General features: G+C 45.4%; 1 protein-coding gene across 14 annotated transcripts in view; it reads left to right on the top strand.

The window, feature by feature from the left end:
• The first annotated feature begins 554 nt into the window (after positions 1–554).
• tcf7l2 (transcription factor 7 like 2) overlaps positions 555–21,527 on the top strand; it is an 89,487-nt gene continuing 68,514 nt past the window's right edge. For all 14 annotated transcript variants that reach the window (XM_053413427.1, XM_053413425.1, XM_053413426.1 and 11 more), the window contains exons 1-3: positions 555–1,477; positions 1,677–1,743; positions 1,931–2,055. In XM_053413427.1, coding sequence (XP_053269402.1) covers positions 1,289–1,477; positions 1,677–1,743; positions 1,931–2,055 — 381 coding nt within the window. In that variant the 5' untranslated portion in view covers positions 555–1,288. The remainder of the gene's footprint in view (positions 1,478–1,676; positions 1,744–1,930; positions 2,056–21,527) is intronic.

Here is a 21,527-nt window from a genome sequence, read left to right as displayed (position 1 = left end):
GAGTTATTTGTGTCCAGTGCTGCTGCTGAGGGAGAAGAGAGTGTGTGTGTCTGTGTGTGTGTGAGTGTGTGTCTGTGGAATCCAGGTTCCTCCCAGAGGACAACACACCTGTCAAGAAAGCAGGATGCAATAACACACTCCATACAAAAATAATATAAAAAACAAAAAAATAAAATAGATCTGAGGAAACATTATCTAATAGAAAAGAAAAAATAGATCTAAAAAAAAAACAACCTCAGTGAAGGTGATAAATAAAGAAAAGGAGAACAGGCCTCTGGTATTTAGTTAGTGAGCAGGAATAAAGTAGGTTATAGCAGATGTATTGAATAAAAATAAAAGTGAAATATAAGATATTATATGAATTGAATGTGTGTGTGTGCAGTGTGGCTGTGGAGTCAAACAGCCAGAGGAAGTACCCTCTTTTCCTCTCTTTCTTTTTCTCTCTCTCTCCCTCCCTCTCCCTCTCTCTCTCTTCCTCCTCTTTACTGGGAGACCGCCCATGTGCGCGTTTCATGCACATTTGCAAGCAACTCCTCTCTTCCTCCTATTTCACCATCACTGTCCTGCTGCGAAAACACTGCCTTTTTCCTCCTCTTCTTCCTCCTCGCGTCGCTTTTCCACCGCAGCTCGTCTTCCTCCAGTCTCTCTCTCTCTCCCTCCCTCCCTCTTCCTCCTCCTCCTCCTCCCTCCCTCTCTCTCTCTCTCTCTCTCTCTCTCTCCCCTTCTTTTTTCCCTCCTAGTTATGAAAACGTCACTTCAAGTCCCTCCCTGTTTGAATCTCATTAGTTTCTTGTGTGTTTCTCCCTGTCAATAATCCTGAATCCAGACTCTCTCTATTTCCATCCCTCTCTATCTGTCAATCAGCGCCGCCTTTGAACTGAAAACCACTCCGACCAACTTCAACTCACTCAATCCGAGCGGCTCGCCTCCTTCTCCGGCTTCCTTTTCCTGCCAAGATCCCCCCTTTTTCTCTTTTAGAGTTTTTATACACCCGACAGACCCCGCCAGAGCTTTTTCGGAAAACGCCAGTTGCAGACCCCCCCTCTTTAAAAACAAGAAAGAGACAAGAAAAAGCAACTTAAAAACTCGGACTTTTCTCGATCCACCAAGAGGGGGTTCTCTCTCCCTCTCTCCCTTCTTCTTCTTCTTCTTCTTGTTTTTTTTTTTCTAGAACTTTTGTGTCTTCTTTTTAGTTTTTTAGCCGCTCGCGTTTTTTCTACTATAAGAAACAAATACAAAAAAGAGGGCAAAGAGACAGAAGACAAGACATTTTCTCGCTCGGGGAAAAATGCCGCAGCTGAACGGCGGTGGAGGGGACGATCTCGGCGCAAACGATGAAATGATCGCGTTCAAAGACGAAGGCGAGCAGGAGGACAAGATCTCGGACAACTCGTCGGCAGAAAGGGATTTAGCAGATGTCAAATCGTCGCTGGTGAACGAGTCGGAGACGAACCAGAACAGCTCGTCGGACTCGGAGGTAAGTTCCGGAGAGACGGCGGCGGCGGCAGCGGCGCACGCTCCGGACTCGAGCCCCCGGCGGGGGTTTCGTGTAAAGCTAAAAAAGTTTATTTAAATCAAAAGAGGCCCCGCGTGTTGTTACCGCGGTGCACGCAACGCTCCTGCACTTTTACCCACACGTTGTTAACGCACTCCCTGTGTTTCATTGCATTCTGAAGGCGGAAAGACGGCCTCCGCCTCGATCCGAAACTTTCAGGGACAAAACAAGAGAAAGTTTAGAGGAGGGTGAGTGTGTCCGCCTCTGTGTTCTGCACCGTGACATTACTGTGAGCGTGGCGGAGGGACTGTGCCCCCCCTCCCCGCTGTATTCCACTCGTTTATTAAAAAACTTTTTCTCCCTTTTTCTCCTTCTCCGCTGCTACTCTCTCTCTCAACCCCACCACCACCACCACCAACCCCCCCGCCATGTTAGCTGCGAAAAGGCAAGATGGAGGGCTGTTCAAGAGCCCACCGTACCCGGGCTATCCGTTTATAATGATCCCCGATCTCTCGAGCCCCTACCTCCCCAATGGATCACTTTCTCCAACAGCACGCACAGTAAGTTGCATTTATTTACAACTGTTATGTGCACACACACTCTCTCTCACACACACACACACACACTCCCCACACACACACATGAGACAGCCTGCTGTGTTGTCAACCAGAGAAATCATAATAATAATGCAGAGGCAAGTTTTGCAGCTGCCCTATGAAGTGTGTTACTGTGCCATGTTGTGCATGTCCAGCCTGTGTGTGCGTGTCTGTGTGTGTGTGTCATGTGCAGCAGCTAGCATGCTAACAGGGCTAGGAGTCAATGCAATGAAAAAGGACATAATGGTTTTATGGCAGGTCATTTGCACGTGACAATGTTTTTATTTTTTTATTTTACTGAGATGATGCATTATGAATTTAAATTGTACAACTTTTAAATGAAATGCACAGCAAAGTTATTCTTGTTATTATTGTAATTATAATAATTATTATTAGTAGCAGTTGCTTTATTGTTGTGCAGGCTCTGCTGGGTTCCAGCCCACAAGTGCATGTTTTTTAAGGCCCCCCCCCACCCCCCCACCCCTCCCTGAATAATGCAGCTGGCTGGTGTTTGCACAGCCTCATCAAAAATGCCCTTTTTTCTAACACAAACTGCACCCAGCACCCAGACCTTCACACCAGCGGCTCCCTGACACGCGCGCTGTACAGCACTGTGAAGCAATGTAAATCCACACAAATGAAATCAATATGCAGATGTGCTTTTCAAAGTGATTTGCATGTGTCAAAACGTGTAAAGACATTAGGGGGAAAAGTGGCGCATGCATTAAAATTTGACGGGTGTTCCCCCCCCCCAAAAAAACCCCCATTAAATTATTCTAAATATAATTTTCTTTTATTAATGTATATGTTTTTATTTTAGAAGTGCAATTTATTGAAGGGACACTCTGCATGTGCATCATTGCCTTCTTTTTAAATATAAATAAAGCCATGCAAACCCATAGTTATAAATAAATTCATGTTATTTATTTAGACACAATCAGCCGTGCTATAATTATGCTCGCTTACTCATTTGCTCAGCACCTCGCTGGTCCCACTGGGCCATTGCAATCCTTAAGCAGCATAATTTTTTTTTTTTTTCCTCCCAAACCATGGGTGTCTTGCTGCCCCCCTATTTTAAACGGTTGCAATTACAAGTCTGCGCTTTAGGACCTGTCATCTCATTTTACAAGGTTAAGGCAAAGACCAGGCATTAGGAAATATGACCCCCTCCACCACCACCACCACCACCACCTCCACCTCAGTTCTGCCTAACGAAACTGATATTTGTTACCTCCATTTTTTTCCCCCGTGCGCTGTGCACACCTTGAAAAATAAATGCACATCTGACACATAATGCCTTCTTTTGTGTTTGACACAATTTCTGCTTCTGAGAAATACATGATCACCCAGGGTTTCACTTGAAATAATTTTGGCATCTTACACAATTCTCCCTACGTGTGTGTGCAAGTGTGTGTGTGTGTGTGTGTGTGTCTGTGTTTTATAGTTTAAAAAAAAGATTTTACTATCATTCCCAGCATATGCCCACATGAGAACATTTTGCCATTCTTTCCTCCTTACTCAGCCTTGTTAACGCTACCGGGGCTGGCATTGTGGAATTAGTCGCTCATCATCACTTGACACAAACACACACACACATGATTTGAAAATGAAGCAGTTCCTTGTGTCAGTGGCGGAGGGTTGTGTAGATTTCTTTGTGACTGTCACAGCGCTGTGTCCTGTACTCGTCCATGCAGCGCTCGCTTCATTGTGCTTATGCAGCATTTAGAAAAAGCAGTAAATTGTGTGGTGTGGACGGAGGATGCTGCGGCCAGACGCTGCTGACCTTTGCTCTCTTAATTCCAGCCCTGAAATACTATTTCCAGTCCAAACGGAAGGATCTTTTATTTTTATTTTTTTAAATGCATGTTCCCTGATTTTTTTTTTTGTTTTTAATTATCTGTATGCTTACCTCCTTAAATGCCACGTTTCTGCTCATTAGAAATATCAAAAAGCCACTGGTGACTTTCATTAGACAAGGCTGCAGCTTGATTCTCAGATGTACCTGCACAGCGACTGGAGATGAACATGGTTTTCAGTTTGCACTGGTCGTCTCACTGTACAGCCTCGGCCCCCACTGTCTGCAGCGCCCTGTGTGTCCAGCCATTAGAGCTTTGAAGTCGGCGGTCGCTGTAATATAAATGTATTAGACTTAAAGCTGGCATAAATAATTCACCTGGACATTGATTAGCTGTCTTGCTCCCTAACATGTCACGAGAGGCACTGAATATGACTGCTAGTATTATTGGAATGAGACTTTCTCTGTCTTGTCATGAAAGGCTTTGATTCTCGCTGCTCTTCCCTCCATTTCTCTCCTCCTGCTCCTCTCGCCCGGGATGATGCTGTGATATTATTTTCAAGATTATGGATTCAGGGCCTTTTTAACTCTGTTTATTTTTCTATTTATTATTAATACATTTTTAAATTTAGATTTAGTGGCAAAAATATTCGGTATTTATCTGGGAAAATTATGATGGATTTTGATTTAGTGTTAGTCATCCTGCTCTGTTTGCACATATTACCTTGTTTCTGTTATTTTCTGTTTTTGCATGACTTGAGGGGGAAAGAAAAAATTCCTGCATGTGGCAGTTACTATAATTTGTTGATCCTTCGGGAGCAATAACCTGTAAGAATTTGTTTTTCCTACCACCTACGTCCAAGGAGGCTCACAATTTAGTATAATTTAGCAATTTGACATGACGCTGTGCCCGGGCTCTAAAAGCCTTCTTGCCCCCGTCTCCTCCTCTCCTTCTCCCTGCCGTCTCCCTCCTCCTCAGACCCCGCACACAAAGGCCTGCTGGATCACCGGGTGTAGGTTGAATTGGAGAAGTGGCCTGGCCAGTTCACCCCAGTTTGTCCTGTCTCCTTTCACTTTTCCCCCCCTTCTGTTCCCTTTGCTCTCCCTGCCTTCCTTCCTCTCTCCGTCTGCCTTTTGTTTCCTGCCGATGCTAACACGGGGCTTGTGAAAAAAGGGCGATGGGTTAACTCCGGTGCTGTGGGCTAACATCACACCTCAACAGGTCTGGAGAGGCGGAGGCTGAGGGAGGGTGGACGGGATCTGGGCGACCAGCTCTCCTGCATCGGGGCTGTAGGGCCGTAAATCCACTGGCTTTATTTACTGCCTCTCGGACTTCTGAATGTTAAGATATTTGACGCCACCCCTGGCCCCATAATTCTCCAGGCCTGGAGACTTTTGGCGGAGGTTTTGAGTTTCGACCTATAATTACGAGTAGTTTAAAAAAGAACAGGAAAAGTGTGTGTGTATGTATGTGTGTGTGTGTGGTGGGGGTGGGCGAAAGCACAACACCGGGCGTCCACCGCTGTGTTTAGAGTGAAAAAAGATGCTCTCAGAACCTGTGGCGATTCTCCTGAAAGAGAGTGGAAAGGCTTTGTGTAGTTGAAACAATAGCATTTCTCCCCTTCTTCCTCTATTGTCTCAGTCGTGTTGTCGTGCTCATGTTGCCGCAGATTCACCTTCTCCAAAAAAAACAACACAACAACCCTAAAATAAATCCACTTTCATTCAGACTCCTTCCCTTTTTTTATTTCAGGGAAGAAATAATAGGGGATTTTCTGGTCAGATTACTATAATGAACATGCAGAAGTGAATGCAACACTGGCTCCTTTGTGCTCACGTGCACACGCACACATCGCTGTGGCCTTATCTGTTGTAATTGACACAGACAGACAGTATCTTTCCCGAAACGTGGCAGCAGCATAAGCATAACAATGGTATATCATATGGATTATGTGTGTTCGGCTGCTGTAAATGGATTTTTGGCTGTGACAAGAGGAAAGATAGTTTAATGCGGATTTATGGGATAGGGCCCGCACCTTATCAAATTGGCTTTACATGTTAATGGGGCCTAATTGGTGTCCGCGGGGGGTTTGGTGGCACGACGCGGCTGCATTCTGTGCCTCCAGCCGCAAAATGGACTCTGAATTTAGTCGGAAGGTTGCGCTCCTTTTGTCTTGCAAATCACTTTTGTTTACAAAGTATGGCGGAAGCGGCTCTTGCGTTCTCTCTCTCTCTCCCTCCCACTATTCCTTTTTGTGCTCCTCTCTCTCTCCCTCGCTGCTGTTTCTCTCATCCTATGCTAGGAGAAGGGGAAAGAAACGGTCCTTATTTTTTTTTTTTCTTCGACTCAATAAACAGTCATAAAAAGTACAATCTGCTTTGGATTTGAGGAGTTAAGTTGCGGGGTGGGGGTGAGGTGGGGAGGGGGGCTGGAAAGCAAAGTTTGGCACCATTAAACTAAAATTGAGGCCTGCTAAACATTAGCGGTGCGCAGCACATTCTCGGAGCTTAATTAGTACGAACTGTAATTGTTCATGGTCTGCCAATAGGAGTAATGCTCAGGAAAAGTGGAGTTGCACTAAATCGGCCCCGGGTTTTTAAAACAATAAATCACTTGCATATTTGTGCCGTGATTCAGATGGAGGCTCGACCTCTCCCATCTCGACATGTGGTAAATTGTAAAGTCAATGAATCGCAGATGTAGGGAGAAGGGGGGGGGGGGGGGGGGGAGTGTAGTGGAGGGGGACTGGGAGAGAGAGAAGGGAGCAGGAGTACAGTAAGGTTTTGTTAACTGCCTGGCGAATAAATGGAAAAGATTTGTGCAGTAAATATTTACGAAGGAGATTTGTTTTTTTCTCTCGCTCAGTTTGTGGGTCTTAATTGTCTAACGCTGATGATGTTGGCAGGCTGAGCCGGGCGAGAGCTTATAGTCCGTCGATCTGTCACTCTGCTTGAAACGCCACAGAGGGGAGAAGAAGAAGAAGAGGAAGAAAAAAATTCGAGTCGGTTTGTGGGTGTGTTCCTAATCAGATTTTTAACTCGTGCAAAGGGAGTCGTGGTTCCCTGGTGGCGCTGCGAGCTGCGTTTGGGTGTAGCTGACATTCAGCTGGTTCGGAGTTGGAACACATTTTTTAATTAAATCATTGCATTCATTGTGTTTTTAATGTAATAACGGCTAATCTGATGCCTAATTTGGACTTCAATGTGACAGATTATGCCTGTTACTCATTAAGTCACTGCACAGCCCTGGATTTTTTATTTAAGTACATTATTCTCCGACTGGGCACATCCACTGTTGCCTCCTGTATCCCTCCCTGTTTCTGTCAGTGAGCCACCGCACTCTGCTTTTCTGTGTCTGAGCAAAGAAAAAAAAAAAAAGGCATTAGTTTAGCAGCTGTGCACTGGTGCCCCCCCTCCCAACCTCCCAGCCCTCAGTGTAACCCCCTCCTCTCCCAGACACCCCCCCCCCCACCTCCCGCCTCTCTCTCTCTCTCCGTCTTTCTCCCATGCATTTCTATAGAGCTCAACACAAAGATAGTACTGTACATCTGGAATGCAACTTTTGTCATCTGTTAAATATAGGCTATAGCTCTGCTCCTGGCCCACAGGGCTTGGGGCTCCCTGAAACATGGAAATTAAATTATTGTGTGTGTGTACGTGCATGTAGCCACCAGTTAAATTTGTCAGCATACAGAGAGCATTGCTTTATTTTTATTTGCTAGTTTTTTTTTCCATGGTAGACAGCACATTTTAAAGCCACCAGAATTGTTGGCAAGTTCACTTTTAATTTCAAAAGCAGCGAATGCACAGAACCAGATTATACCTTTTTAGGTTTTTTTTTAAGCATTTTCTCGCTCTAAAGTAAAAAGTCTGACGTTTTCCAAACTGTCACTTGAATATACTCCAAAACTTGAGGGGCCTTGTTTAACTGACCCATTCATCCCTGCATGTTAAGTGGCCCCCGGTGCCAAATACACATGTTGACAGCGTTGGTTGGTCGAACGCGAAGCTTCCTCTCACTTTGCAGCCAATAGCGTGAACTCTCATTGAACCGTTTCAAATAAAGATTTACTGAAAATGGTGATAATTCTAAGTGGTTGCTGGAGATTTGGGATTTTCTTGGCAGTGTTGCTGTGCTGCGCCTGCCGAGAAGATAAGGTTAAAATGACTATTGATCGCATCTGTTTAGATATGAAGGCTGTGGTTAGGATTAGCTAGTTTCAAGATATGATTGCTTGGAATCTATATTTTTATAAAAGCAACTAAAAGCGATTGTGCATTTATTGAGTTTTGAATGCTTTCTCAAATATGTTGTCCTGTAAATGTGCATTTAATTAATATAATGTATAAGTTCATTTTTGATTGAGGAAAATAAATTATGTGAAGAATTGAGCTGGACAAACAGAGCTCAGGTAATATCCCAGAAACACTCCTGGTATGTGAGTTTAACTTTTTTTCCCCCTTCCTCCTCGTTTCCTTGCCTGAATGTGCATATTTCTGTAACTTCATTCATAATGGGACCAGAGTGCTCCAGTAGCCAAATGAGTTCACCAGTAGCTGAGTGGGAGGGAAATGACGGGGTGGGAGGGGGCAGAGAAAAGCGGGAAACGTGTGTTAGGACTCAGTGTGTGTGTGAGAGTGAGTGAGTGGAGGGGGGGACGGAGGGGCGACGGCAAAGGGAGCTGGGGGTCGGACACACAAAAGCCTTCTGAATAGAGCGCATAATTGCTGTTAATGCCAGGGCAATGAGAGCAGCGACAGTTCCTGGTTAGATGTCCAAACAATGGTGCCCCTAGGCTTCACATTTATCTTCCCCGTTTAAAAGAAAGAAGGACAGCAGCCGGGCCCGAGCAGAGAGGGACACAGAATTGAAGCAGGCACGTTTTTGCTGTTTCCAGCCACGCTCGACGAGCACGCATATGTTCATGTATGTGGCTTCTGCTTCTAAACCCCCCCCCCCGCCTTTCCCTTCTTCATTGAGTCCTCCACGTTGCTCTCAGTGCTTCCCACCCTCGACGATATGAAAAAAAGTTTTTTGCCTTAAAAGCTCTGGGTGAGAGGGCCACTGTGAGGCTGGAGGAATTCTCGTGGTGCCGGCCTTCTGTTTGGATTGTGGAGTGTGTTTGGGAAGGGTCAAAGTGCACCGGCGCTGACATGCTTTTCGTTGAGAAAGGAGATTCCCCTCTTAGCCCCCCCCACCCTCTCTTTTTTTTTTTTTTTTTTTTACAACAACCGATAAGAAGGGCTCGAGTCTCCATTGGAGTCTTTTTCCCAAGCTCGTGTGTATGTGCGCAGGCAGGAAGGAGGTGCCACACTGCCATCACAGCTCTTAATGATCATGTCGAGCTAGATAATGACTAGCCGTGCCAGTGAACACCTGTGGTACACCAGCCTCTTTATGGATGTGGTAGAATGCTCTGGGACGCACCACAGAAGAAGAAGAAGAAGTAGAAGAAGAATCTCATTCGTCCTAAATTTTTTTTCCAATAATTCCCCCCCCCCCCTGCTTTTTCCTAAGAGAAATACATTTTTGAACATAAGATGAAAAGGAGTTATCTCTTCTCACGTGTAGTCTCTGATGCTCTGCAACATTTAGATTCTTATTGCCGGATATTAAACATAAATTATGTCAAACTCTATATGCAGCATCAGAATGTGTGCAGCTACATACAGCCCATTATGCAGAAGTTGTTATTCAGCAGTCTTGTTGTGTTTACCCGGCCCGTTTCTCCAGTCTTAATGTAGTCAAGGGAAAATCTGTATGCAGATAATCTGTTGAAAATGGCTCAGATGGGACGGAGGCACTTTGTGTGTGCTAAACACATAATGGAGGAGTTTAAGGTGATAAAACTCCAGTCCGTGTATTTTTAATCTACTAATTAAACTTTTAATTGTAGCAGGATAATCTCCAAGGAGTGTGCGTGTTTGTGTGCGTGTGTGTGTATGGGAAGCGGAGTGAGTCCGCTAATGAGGTGATCGTCTGCTTGTTTGTCGTTAAAGGTGATGGATTCATACCCGCCTGCAAAAAGGTGAGGGAGGTTTCAGGAGCGCGAGCAGAAATAAATTCATCTACTAATCTGCGGATTACGGTCGGATTTGGCGGAAAAAGAAATGTTGGCGAGATTACTTAGAAATGCACGAGGCTAATAAAATGTAACCCCTTTACCCTGACTTGCGGCGTGGAGCTCTGTTAGATTCTTCTTTTTTTTCTCCTCTCGCTGATGAACCAATTCCAGTGGAAAACAGATTAAGAGTAAATTCCTGTTTTAGCTCTTTAACCAGCTGTTAGAAACCTATTTACACACAGTAATAATGCGCCTTTTGTAAAGAGACAGCTGTCAACTTGTGTACAGCACGAGATAACATTTCATGTGAACAGCTTGTCACATCCACACATGGGCTATGCCTGGCGCATGAGAACAGAGCTGCCTACTATTGTGCAGGTAATACTGCATGGGGTGCACTAAGTGTTTGGGCATATGATTGGTTGTGTAAATTAAAAAAGATAACAATTTAATTTCTATTCTACGTATTGTATACTTTTTAAACTAGAAGGGTTCTAGAAGAGTGTTTACCTCCTCCATGGCTGAACAGACTGAGATTTTTATTTGGATCTGCTCGAAATTTTACACACTCATAAATATCAGTCCTCCATCAAGATCTAGGTTTAAATCTCATGAGAAATCAATTCAAATTCTGCCCTGCTTCACCAAGTCCTGGATCCACCCTATGATCCGCATCTGCAGCTAAATATATTGAGTTTTTTCTTCACTGACCCAAACCGCATCCTTCCACCAAATTCTGTGTTAATCCGTCCAGTAGTTTTTGTGTTATCCTTCTAACTAACAGACAGACTCACAAACAAACACAGACAAAAAAAAATGATACTAGCATTCCTCCTTTATACCCCCAGAATGGATCTTTGTATTTTTAACTGCACTCATGTTGCGTTGGCCTGAAAACTCAAAACACATGTCTGAACATTGTTTAAGCGTGTGTTCAACTTAAAACACATACCTCCCACACCCTCCACCACGTCCCCAGCATTACGTATTCATTCCACCCCAGTGAGGGGCCGGTGTGTCAGCAGTGTTCGGGGTCAATTCCAAAAGTGAACAAATTGACTCACAGCACTGAGTGAACCGTCAATTGCCTCCCTCCCTCGAGGGGTCAGAGTGAATGGAGTGTCTTGTTTGGACAACTGTCCCGGAGTGCGATGAGTGGCCTTTACCATTAAGCCGGGGGGTACGAGCTGACGGACAGACGGAGAAACCAAATGAACTGGCAGACAAACAGATAGAATGGCAAGAGAGAATGTGGCACTGTCGAGGCGGAAGACAATGAAATCTAGTCACCCTGAAATGACTGCTTGATTGACATAACGACCTGCAGTTCACTGTGATTGGCCGCGCTGATGTTGTCCACCGCTGAGGCATTGACACCAAGACGAAGCAATGACTGTTGCAGTTTTCCTATAATAAAACTTGTCCTGAATGACAGCTGGTTTAGTAGATCTCTGTGTTAAATATTAAATGTGGATCAGCCCTGCTGATGTTTCTGCACTTAGCGTTCACATACTTGCGCAGGAATGCTCACAGGACGATTGTTCTACATCCTGGTTTTTCTAATGACGGGTCTTGACCCAGAATGGTTTTTTATTCCAGCAGGTTCCCCTGTGGGAGTCTTTTTTTCAAAACTGTCGGAGTGAGAGATTGAATTTCATATTTGGTTTGGAAGCTTTTTAAGTCAAAGTCCAATATTAACACCACAAAATATCAACGTTTGCCTTTGGTGGGTAAACGGGTAAGGAACCGCTGGCCTGTAGCTTCCATAACATCTTTTAACAGGAGTATAACTGCTTAGGTGATGGCATGTGTGAAAAACGCATGCTGAGACTTAGAAACATAATCCTGAGGTGGTCACTTTCATTTACCACCTCTTTGCATGTAAGCGAAAGGTTAATGTCAGGTACTGTGTGTCTGAAACCTGTTCAGTCATAATGAAAGTTGAGATAACCCACTGGCATCTCTGAGCTGGGTTGGCCTTTGTGACATGTGATGCTCGTCATTGTGCCCTTTGGAACCGGGAGGCTCTTTATCTCCTCTTTACTGCCTCTTGTATCTTTATTGACCACCACACTTAACATATTTCAAATATCAATAAAGATAAACTTCCAGCTACATCCCAACAGGTGGTTTCAGAGTGGATCTCTCGGCGACGTGATCAGCTCGGCTAATCTTCCTTCCGTGCCAGTTCATTGTAAACTCTGGCTGTCAGCATTTCAGTAGCCAGAGTAAAGGGCGAGGAGCCTTTCTAGGCGACGAGTCCAGTTTTGCATGTCTATAAAAGCCCTTTGTCTGTTGTGGATGACCCTTGCTGTTGTAAGGCCTGTATCTGTCTCTGCTCCGGCGGGCGGGCGGGCAGGCCTGCAGTGAGGATGCAGCAGCTGGCTGAGGCCCCGGCACAGGAATGCTGTGTGTGCTGTTTAAACAGTGGCTTGTCTCAGTGCAGGGCCTGGAGGAGCGGAGGGAAGGAAGTTGCTGCATGTTTACTTAGCTGAATTGTCCTTTGGGCCCCCCCAGTGTCTAATGCACTTCTGTTCAAACATTCACAAGTGTGGAGATGACCCCCACTGATGCCGACGTTCACGGCTCTGCCTTCGCCGTGTGTCTGCTCTCTGTCTGAAAGCGTGTGTGAACAATGAAGACTCGTAGCTTTCCACTTTCCACCCTACTGTGGGTGTTTGCTGCTTTAACCTGGAGGCTTGGATGATAGATAAAAAGTGCAACAAGGCTCAATTTATCACACTGAGGGAAGGGCAGGACAGATACGGACATATGAAGCGATAGAAGACACCTCATTGCTCTAACCAAGGTCCCTTCCAACAAGCAGCTAGACATTGACATACGGCGGAGTCGTCAAGCTAATTGTTATTTGAATTACCTGTTATGAGTCGATGACAAATCTCTCACACTCTTGCCACCAGAGCGGAAAATGCATCCGGGGATTGGCATGATCATCGGCAGTGTGTAAACCTGGCTTCAACAAGATGGATAAATGCAATTATTGGGCAGACCTGGAGAGGAGAAAATCCATTTAAAGCCCGTAAAGCTAAGCAGGGGCCGTGGTTAATTCATTTGGCCAATTTACGGGTGATGTACGAGTGTCAGGGCACATTAGTCAGGCGCGGGGGAGGTGGGTGTGTTGGCTCAATGGGTTGGGTAGATGTGGGTGTGTATTTTTTGGGGGGGGACCACATGTGAAGATGCTCTTTGGTTGCAGCGCAGTCTCCTTGAGATCAATGGGCGCTTACTTAAGTTTTTCTTCACTCTCTCCCCGTTGCTGTCTCAGTGGACAAAAAAAATGGAGCCTGGATGTGGAAATGACAAAAAGATGTACTGAGTGGGAGGGAAGCGGGATTGCTTTGCAAATGATGTGGGGAAAATGTGGCTGTGGTCCGCTGGGCACCAGCATGTTGTGTCGTACTGAGAGCTCAATCCGGTTCCTGTCGGCACCTCCACATCCTGCGAGTTAAACAAATGCCATTTTTAAGCAGCAGTCGTGGCCACGCTGATATCGGTCATAGTAATTAAATGGTGTACAAGAAAAGATCCGTAACTTAATTTCTGGTTCTGATTTCAATCTGTCAGGAAGTGTTTTATTTATTTTTATGTTATTATGGAATTAGAAATGATTGAAACATAATGCATAGGAGCAATAGGGTGTTGTTAATGTTGATTAATCATTACATGTTACTCTGACCCTGTTTGACTTCAATGCTCTCTTTGAACTCAGAGTTTCAAATAGTAATAAAGTAGTGTTTGCCAGTGGTTGACGGTTGAAGGTATTAAGCACAATGACTCAGGCTCACCTGGGAAATATAATTCCAGCCGCTAGCAGTCTAACCTATGTTGCTGTTGGTTTGTTTTTTATGAAAGCTCCTTGCTTGCTTGCTTGATGCTCCAAGTAATTTTTTTTTATATTCTGTGTTTATCTTCTCTTGAAAGGCACTGACATTAGATGGCCTCACTCTGCTTAGTCTGTTACACAGCCATTGTTTCGCTGGAGCAAAAAACCACTCAACGGTTACACAAGCTGAGCGGTATGCAAAAACAGTGGTTAGAGCACAGCCAGGCTGGTGAGAGGCGTTGTGGGAAGCTTGGTTTACAGCTCCAAGCCACAGCCTAAATCAGGGCAGGGTTTGCTATCAGACAGAGAGACATGAGAGGCTAAGACCTCTCTCACTATGATGCCGATTCTTTGAACGTGGTCGGGATCACACTTGAGTGCCTCTCGGTTCAGTAGATGTGGATTGCCAGTGTTGCAAGCATGTTTACAGTCTGTGTCAGAGACGGTGTGTGTGTTAGCATTTGTCACCTGACTGGCAGGCAGCCACCCTCAGGAAACCAGAGTCAGTGTGAATGCCGAGGCTTGTCAAAGACAGGTGCCAGCTCCGCCGCCCATTCCTGCCATATAGCAGCTGGGGGAAGAGTGCAAGGCACACGGTCAAGTCCAGTGAGGGCCTTAGGGAGACGGCATCAGCTTGAATTCACTGCTTGAGGGAAAGTAGGCAGGCCTCTGGCATAAGGCACAAACAAGCTATATGCGCCTGTGGCATGCACCTTCTTTAACCATTTGGAATACCATACATTCTGTGCTCTTGTCTATGCACTTCCATAGGGCTACATGAGGCGCTGAAATGAACTTCGACCTAGGTTTTAGTTTGATGAACATGGAATTATGTTTTAATCTGTTAAGTGTTTTGAATTCGGGGAGATGGGGAACAGATATGCACACATATTAAAATGAAATTCGTTCATGTACCAATGAACACTAGCAACCACAAGTTCACTGTTGCAGAGTATAACAAAGAACTTATTTTTTTATTAATAATTTTTTTTAATTAAATGTTTTCTAAATATTTAATTCAGTTATGGGTTTGATCCTCCCTCCGTGTATAATTATCAGATTCATATTTGCCTTGTTGCGGTTTCATTTGAATTCAGAAGTTAATTTACCCAGAGCAGAACCGTGTTAGGACTGCAGACTAACTGGTAACTGAATCATCGTGTGAAAATCCCCCTTCAATCCTCCTCTGGACTGGTTTTTATGTCTCAAACCTCCTACAGTACTGAGAACATTGAGGCATTAAGCAGCCGAGCAGCTTCTCTCACGAGCTGAGCAATGCCACAACTGGAAGGATGAACAGGAAACCTCCCCCCGTTCTCCCAGGGTAGTGGGGCTGTAGATGTGCCTGGGAGCCATTACTGTAAGTCCTCTGAGCCTTCTGGGGAACTTCCATGGACCCACTCTTCTCACTTTCTACACTTGCCTTTGGGATCCCTTTTGAGTCCTGCAATCTGAAAATCCCGAACTGTACATATGCAGATCCCGTCATCATCTTCCTATCCGCCTGCTCACTTCTTCCCAGATGCTTGCCCACCCTCATGGGAGAACAACTGCTGCCGGCCGTCCATAGGCCAGTCAAATTCCTCACCCCGACGGGAGAAAAAAAATAAATGGAAGTTTTCTATATGCTCCCACAGATCGTTTTACATCAGTAGACGTCCCTCCCCGCACAACTGTTCCCAGTTAGTGGTGAGCTGCCAGTCTTATTATGGTAACTGGTGTGACAAATGTTTTTCACTACCACTACGTATAGTTTCGTACTCTGTGGCTTAGTTGTAAAGTTAATTAAGCATTTGATCAAACGTGTTAATCATCCTCCTCTCGTGCTTTGGTAAATTTAGAAGTAAAACATAGCATGGCCCTGGCATGGGACATTAAGTTTAAGTTTAATATGACACAGACCCAAGTCATTTATAGTCATGCAGACCAAAGCATTATGGTTTTAATGCTATGTCCAAGTTCCAAATTATGGTAATTGAGTTAACATTATTGTTAGACCCACATTTAGAAGTGATCTCACTCAATTCATTTGATATTAATGAGGCCAGTCAGCACAGTTATTTTGCTGTAATTTAGCTCTGCGGTTGTGTCAAATCATAAACAGGCTGAGAGAGAAGATGCCTCACCAACAGCCAATAATGAATAAAGAGCAAAAACTCAGTCCTGAATTGAGGAGAATCGTGTTCCTCTGCTGGCAAGCTTGACTGCTGGAGCTCCCCGGCCAGAGATTGAGACGCTGTGGTCTTGAGACTCTGGGAAAGTCAACCTCTAATTGTTCACAGAAGCCATTGGCAGGGGGGGTGCTGAGAAATGATGAGTGAGGTAACAACAGAGACGAGACTGCTCACACTTGCCGTTCAGGTTTTTTCAGGAGAGAAGTCAAGCTCATGGGATGCTCCCAAACTGGTTGTCCTAAAAAGAGAAATAACTCCGCAAACCAAACTTTTATTTTTTTTCCTTCCCTGGCTCACTTTTAGGAGACAGACACTTTCTTCACGTTTTAAATTGGCCTTGTCATGCGGTTTCCTCAACTGGGCTGCCGGGAGCCGACTGTTTCCACATAGGCCAATGTTCTGTACCAGTTTTGGTTTTGAGAAAAATAAGGGTCTGTTTTTTCTGGCATTGATCACTGTGGTATTAAACTTCCCATTTTTTCCAAAAGCTAACACAGTCATGCGCTTGTATTCTTCACGCCTTTTTGATCTCTGTCACAGTTGCTTGGCAAGCGGCACATCTGCCTCTGTCCTAACAGTGCCCCCACCCTGTAACCTCCATCATCCAACCCACTAACACACACACACTTGTAGCACAAATCCAGCTTCTGTGGTGTTTTTTTTCTCTGTGGCATAATTTAGCAAATAACATCAATAATGATTCAATTGGGCTTAAAGTAATTGAGAAGCGTCCTGCTTGCCATCTGTCTAGTGAGATTACTACATTCTGTGTAATTAAACATGTGACCTTGCGGCCGTGGAGGGAGGTGCCAGTGGGCAGCCTCCACTAAAGAGCCAGGCCGTCTTATTTGAAGTCAGGGGGATGCTGGCTGGGACGGGGGAGAGTTGTTGTGCGGTTTTAACAGTTTACCCCAGCTACTAAAGATAGCACAGGCTGATGTGAGTTGAGCTTAAGTGGAAGTCTCCTTTACATGGATGTGTACTGTGTGTGTGTGTGTGTATCTCACACCAACGAACCCGTGTCAAAGCCCAAGTCGCCAAGCCTCAGTCAATTTGGTGATATGAGAGGAGCCCAGCTGAAGTGTGAGTGATCCCTGTGTGCACACAGTGTAACCAGGAGAGGATGGGAGATGCTGTGGCCAATGAGAGTACGCGTGTGTTTGAGCCGGTGGGGTCACGACGGGCTGAATGGAGGGCTGCTGTTTTAACTCCGATTTTATGTGTGGTTTTGTTTGGACTCCTGAGGTTTGGTTTCTCTTGGACAGTGTCCAGAGACTACAAGGCCTGCTTCTCTTCAGCTCTCCTGCGAGGCCGTTGTGAGGAGCCCTGCAAAGCTCTGTGATTGGATTTCAGTCCTGATCTGGTTGTTTGGCGTTGTAAACAAGGTCTTAAAGACAGGGGAGACGGCGAGCTAATGAGTTTTTGTGTCGGTGGGGGTGGTTGTGTAATTTTTCAGGCTTTATCTTCCGCATCCTCTGTTGTGGTCCCACACTCCTGATCAAGAAGAGAAACCAAAATCTCTGCAGAGCTCTGATGACATACAGTAGAAACACGTACACAAATCCAGAGTATGCAACTGAAAAATACATCAGTGTCGGCAGGATGGTGTCTTATAATACTTCCGTCCGGAGCTTGGAAAAGAAATCCTTCTTGTCCCCCCCAAAACAAAAATAACCATTTTAATCACTATGGTTGTGCTATGTTGCAGCCACAGCACGGCTGGCATGACCCGGCTGAGGTGGCACCGGCCACTGGGGCTGGGGACGAGGCCTGGGCCGGCCTCCAGGGAAATTACAGGGTATGTGGAGGAGGAGGAAGAGGGCCGGGGATGAAGCCTGCCTTCCACTCCCTGCTGTCAGTCCAGAGAGCTACTGTTTGCAACGAGCTAGCTCCTCACTGTTTCATCTTTGCCCCCCAGAGATAATTGGGAATGTAGTGTGTGTAAACATGTTTTTTTGTTTCACCGTTACGTTCCATTGTTTCAGTCAGAAGGCCCCTGTATCCACCCAGCATGTAGGAAAGAAATACATTTTTATTCTTTTTTTGAATCAGTCCACTTTTGAAATGTTCTTAAGTTTCATTTTCTGTTGTTTCTTACATTCGTATTCATCTGCTCTCTCTTTAACCTCTTCAGCCTTGTTTCCACCTCCCTCTCTCCACCCAGAAATCCCTCCCCGCGCTGCCTCTCCTCTCTCAGTATGTGCTCTGATTACCTCTCCAAACTGGCAATAAGTTGATTGCTTTACAGAGATGATGTAAGCCGCTGCCCTAGGGTACATCAGGTTGGATTTCTCCCGCTTTATCTTGTAAAGCCTAAATTAACAGCTGGTTTGGTTGGAGTTCTTCTGGATCTGACTAAAGGATTAGGCTTGGTTCTCATGCGAGTCAATCCAGTTTGATTTATTGCAGGTCTATCAAAAAAGATCAATAGGAGTCCTTTTGAAAGTAAATCCTTAATCGCCCTTTGCACTTACGTGTCATCATTGTGAATTTATTTTCCTCCCGTCTATCTCTTGCTCGGTCCTTTCTCCACTTCTCACTCGCTTCTTATTCCTTCCTTACACCATTGACCTGTCTGTCTTTATATTTGTTCTTATTTCTTCCTCCTTGTACAACCCACCCAACACAATCTGTTGTAGCTATTTATCTTCTGTCGATGGTATCATGGTCAATTGCCGGATAGATTTTTCTCTGTTCTCATTAGTTATCCATCGGGACCAGTCTGCCTGAAGCCTGGCTTTAGTATCCGCCAGTCCTGATCATAACCGAAATAAGACCCCACCGCTGCCACTATTGTTTTGTCTTTTTCCAAACTTCGCTGAAATCGGGCCCCGTCTTCTCTCCACATTAGAACTTCCTCTGGCCTCTAGCACAATGTATAGTGGACATTTAGGAATTCACATGCCTTTTCTCACTTTCCAGTAAATATTTGTGAACACAAATGAAAAGGCCATGCTGGGGAAAGTGAGTATGACAGAACCCTTGGGGATGATCATGTGATATGGCTTCTTTATTTTCCTGGTTCTGACAGTATAGCACTTTTTCTTGGTTCAAGCTCATTTACATTCTGTGGTTCCTCTAAATCAACAGAGCAGCCTCGAATTTCACCCTCTGATGACATGAGGCTTTTAAATCCGGGCTCTTTGGTTTCGAGAGAGTGGGAAGTTTATAGAACTGATGGACCATGGTGACACTATTGGCAGATATTAACTCAGCGCAGAGATATGAGCCAATGTGTAACAAGAAATTATCGTACTGAACAGGAAAAGACATGTCATTTTGGGATCTCAAAATCTCAAAACATGTGTTAAGCCGATTCCAATGACATAATCTGAGATTTTGGCTTTCTCCCATATTGGAATACTGAACGCTTCTTTTCTTGCACATTCGAGTGCACATACTTCCCTGTCACCAAAATGATATAACACTCAAGCAACACCCTTCCGCATATACTTTTCTAGACATTCGTAAAGCGACCTGGCAGCTGTTGAGAAGTGAGGGAGCGGGGCAAAGAGCTTGGTCAGGCTTATATAGTTCCGTCTACTCCAGTTCACTCTTTCGGTAACACTTTCTCCAGTTTCTTCATCAACAGGGGTCATTATGTGTTACCTCCAGCACCCTCATCAACAACTTATTTTTCCCAACTCTTTATCCTTCTCTGAATGAAACGACTTTCAAGAAATGTCTGTCTTGAAGAATGCAACCAGTGCCACCGTGATGACAGCCAATGTTTTGCTGGTACGCTGTCTCTTCCTAAGGATGCTCTCATACCAAAGTTCAAACTAGTCAAGCAATGGTTAAATTTTATCTGGACGGAGACTACCCTTTGTGGTCAGATACATTTTGGGTGAATATGCGTAGGGTGGAGGGGATGAGACAGGTTCAGGGTCGATCCCTGTCAAATTCAGGTGCATTCTCCTGGCATGCTCGGTGAACTGGATGGCTCACTTTTTCATTTGGCTTTGAGGGTTAAGACTTGGTTTTAAGGTTAGGGTAAGAATAAAGTTTAGGGTATTTAGTTTAGTTTGAATGGTTAAAGTTAGGATAAGGGGCTATGTATAATGTCAATGAGTGTCCTCACAAAGATATAAGTACAAACGTGTGTGTGTGTGTGTTGGGGGAGGAGGGGGTCGAAGGGATACGTGGGAAGGAAGGGCTTGCTTGTCAGCCAGCTGGACCTCTTAATCCTACAGCCTTGGGGAAAGGGCCTGTGTGTGTGTGTGTGTGTGTGTGTGCGTGTGTTATTCTCAGAGATTTGTCAATTTTAGCACACCTCTGCTCCACTCGTTGGCCCAGCTGAGCCCACTGTGTGTGTGTGTGTGTGTGTGTGTGTGTGTGTGTGTGTGTGTGTGTGTGTGTGTGTGTGTGTGTGTGTGTGTGTGTGTGTGTGTGTGTGTGTGTGTGTGTGTGTGTGTGTGTGTGTGTGTGTGTGTGTGTGTGTGTGTGTGTGCTCCAGTGAGACACAACCAGGATTTCATGTGCACTGTGTTTACTGTTGTCCTTGCTTTAACGCCACACTGTATATTCATGTCAAGACGACACAGTCTCTCGCGCCCTTGATGTTTGAGGGGGTTGCCTGGGGTTGGTGTGAGGCGAAAGCGGTCCGTGATGGGGGTGAGGGCTGTCCCATGTTGCCGGTTGAGGATGGGGGGGGGAACAACACCGCCAGTATCCCCCGCACCTCCGCCCCATTCAGTCCCATCCCCTGTCTCCATGCCCAGCCCTCTCTCAGTGTCAAACCCATGTTCTCCTAAACTCACGTGTGTGCATTTTCATCCTGCGCTACGTCACCCTGTAACCAAGGGGCTGGTTGCGTCATCCCCTTGTCATTCATTAGACAAAAACATACTGTTTAGCCACATTCCATGCAAGCTTCCCCCCCCCCCCCCCCTCCCGTGCACGCTCTCTCCTTCTTCCTGTCTCTCTCTCGGCCCCACTCTCTCGCTCTCTTTTGGCGTAGACTTTTGCATATATCACAGGCTGGCAGGCTAAGAGCTTGGGACTTCCCCACGCCACACTCCAAGCCTTTGATCCTTTGCTTTGGAGGTAACATCAAAAGGAAAGGCATAGAAAGGCAGCTACTACTGTGAAGTTCAATGTTCAACTTGATGGCTTGGCTGAGGGCTTTTTTTCTCCTCCCCCCTCTTCCCTCACCTCCCTCCCTCCTCCCGCTGCTCCCTCGATCCCTGCGCTGCATCCCTCAGCTGACAAAAACACACAGTTTGCAGCCAAGGGTGTTTTTGTGTGTGTGTGTACGTGTGTATGTGTGAGCGCCTTTGACCTCACCTCCATATAACCTATCTGGCATAAAACAAGACCTCCTCCCCGTAGAAACTCAGATATACAGATGGCGTATACAAAGATTCAGTCATTTTTTTTTTGACGGTGTGGTAAAAGGTGCAGTTCCAGTGCCCAGCCCTTTCCATCCCTTTCCCCTCCGTGTGGATACCATGCAGCATCCTATATTGCAGCTGGTTGCATCAATGCCAAGCCAGGCCCTGTTGCCGCAGCGGTGCTAGATAGGTTAGCTGGAGGAAAAGGGCATCACATCATATTGT

Source organism: Pleuronectes platessa, chromosome 21 (assembly GCF_947347685.1).
Source record: "Pleuronectes platessa chromosome 21, fPlePla1.1, whole genome shotgun sequence".
In the NCBI taxonomy this organism is placed as follows: Eukaryota; Metazoa; Chordata; class Actinopteri; order Pleuronectiformes; family Pleuronectidae; genus Pleuronectes; species Pleuronectes platessa.
Note: the sequence above shows the minus strand (reverse complement) of the source record. Positions and strands in the feature narration are given on the sequence as shown.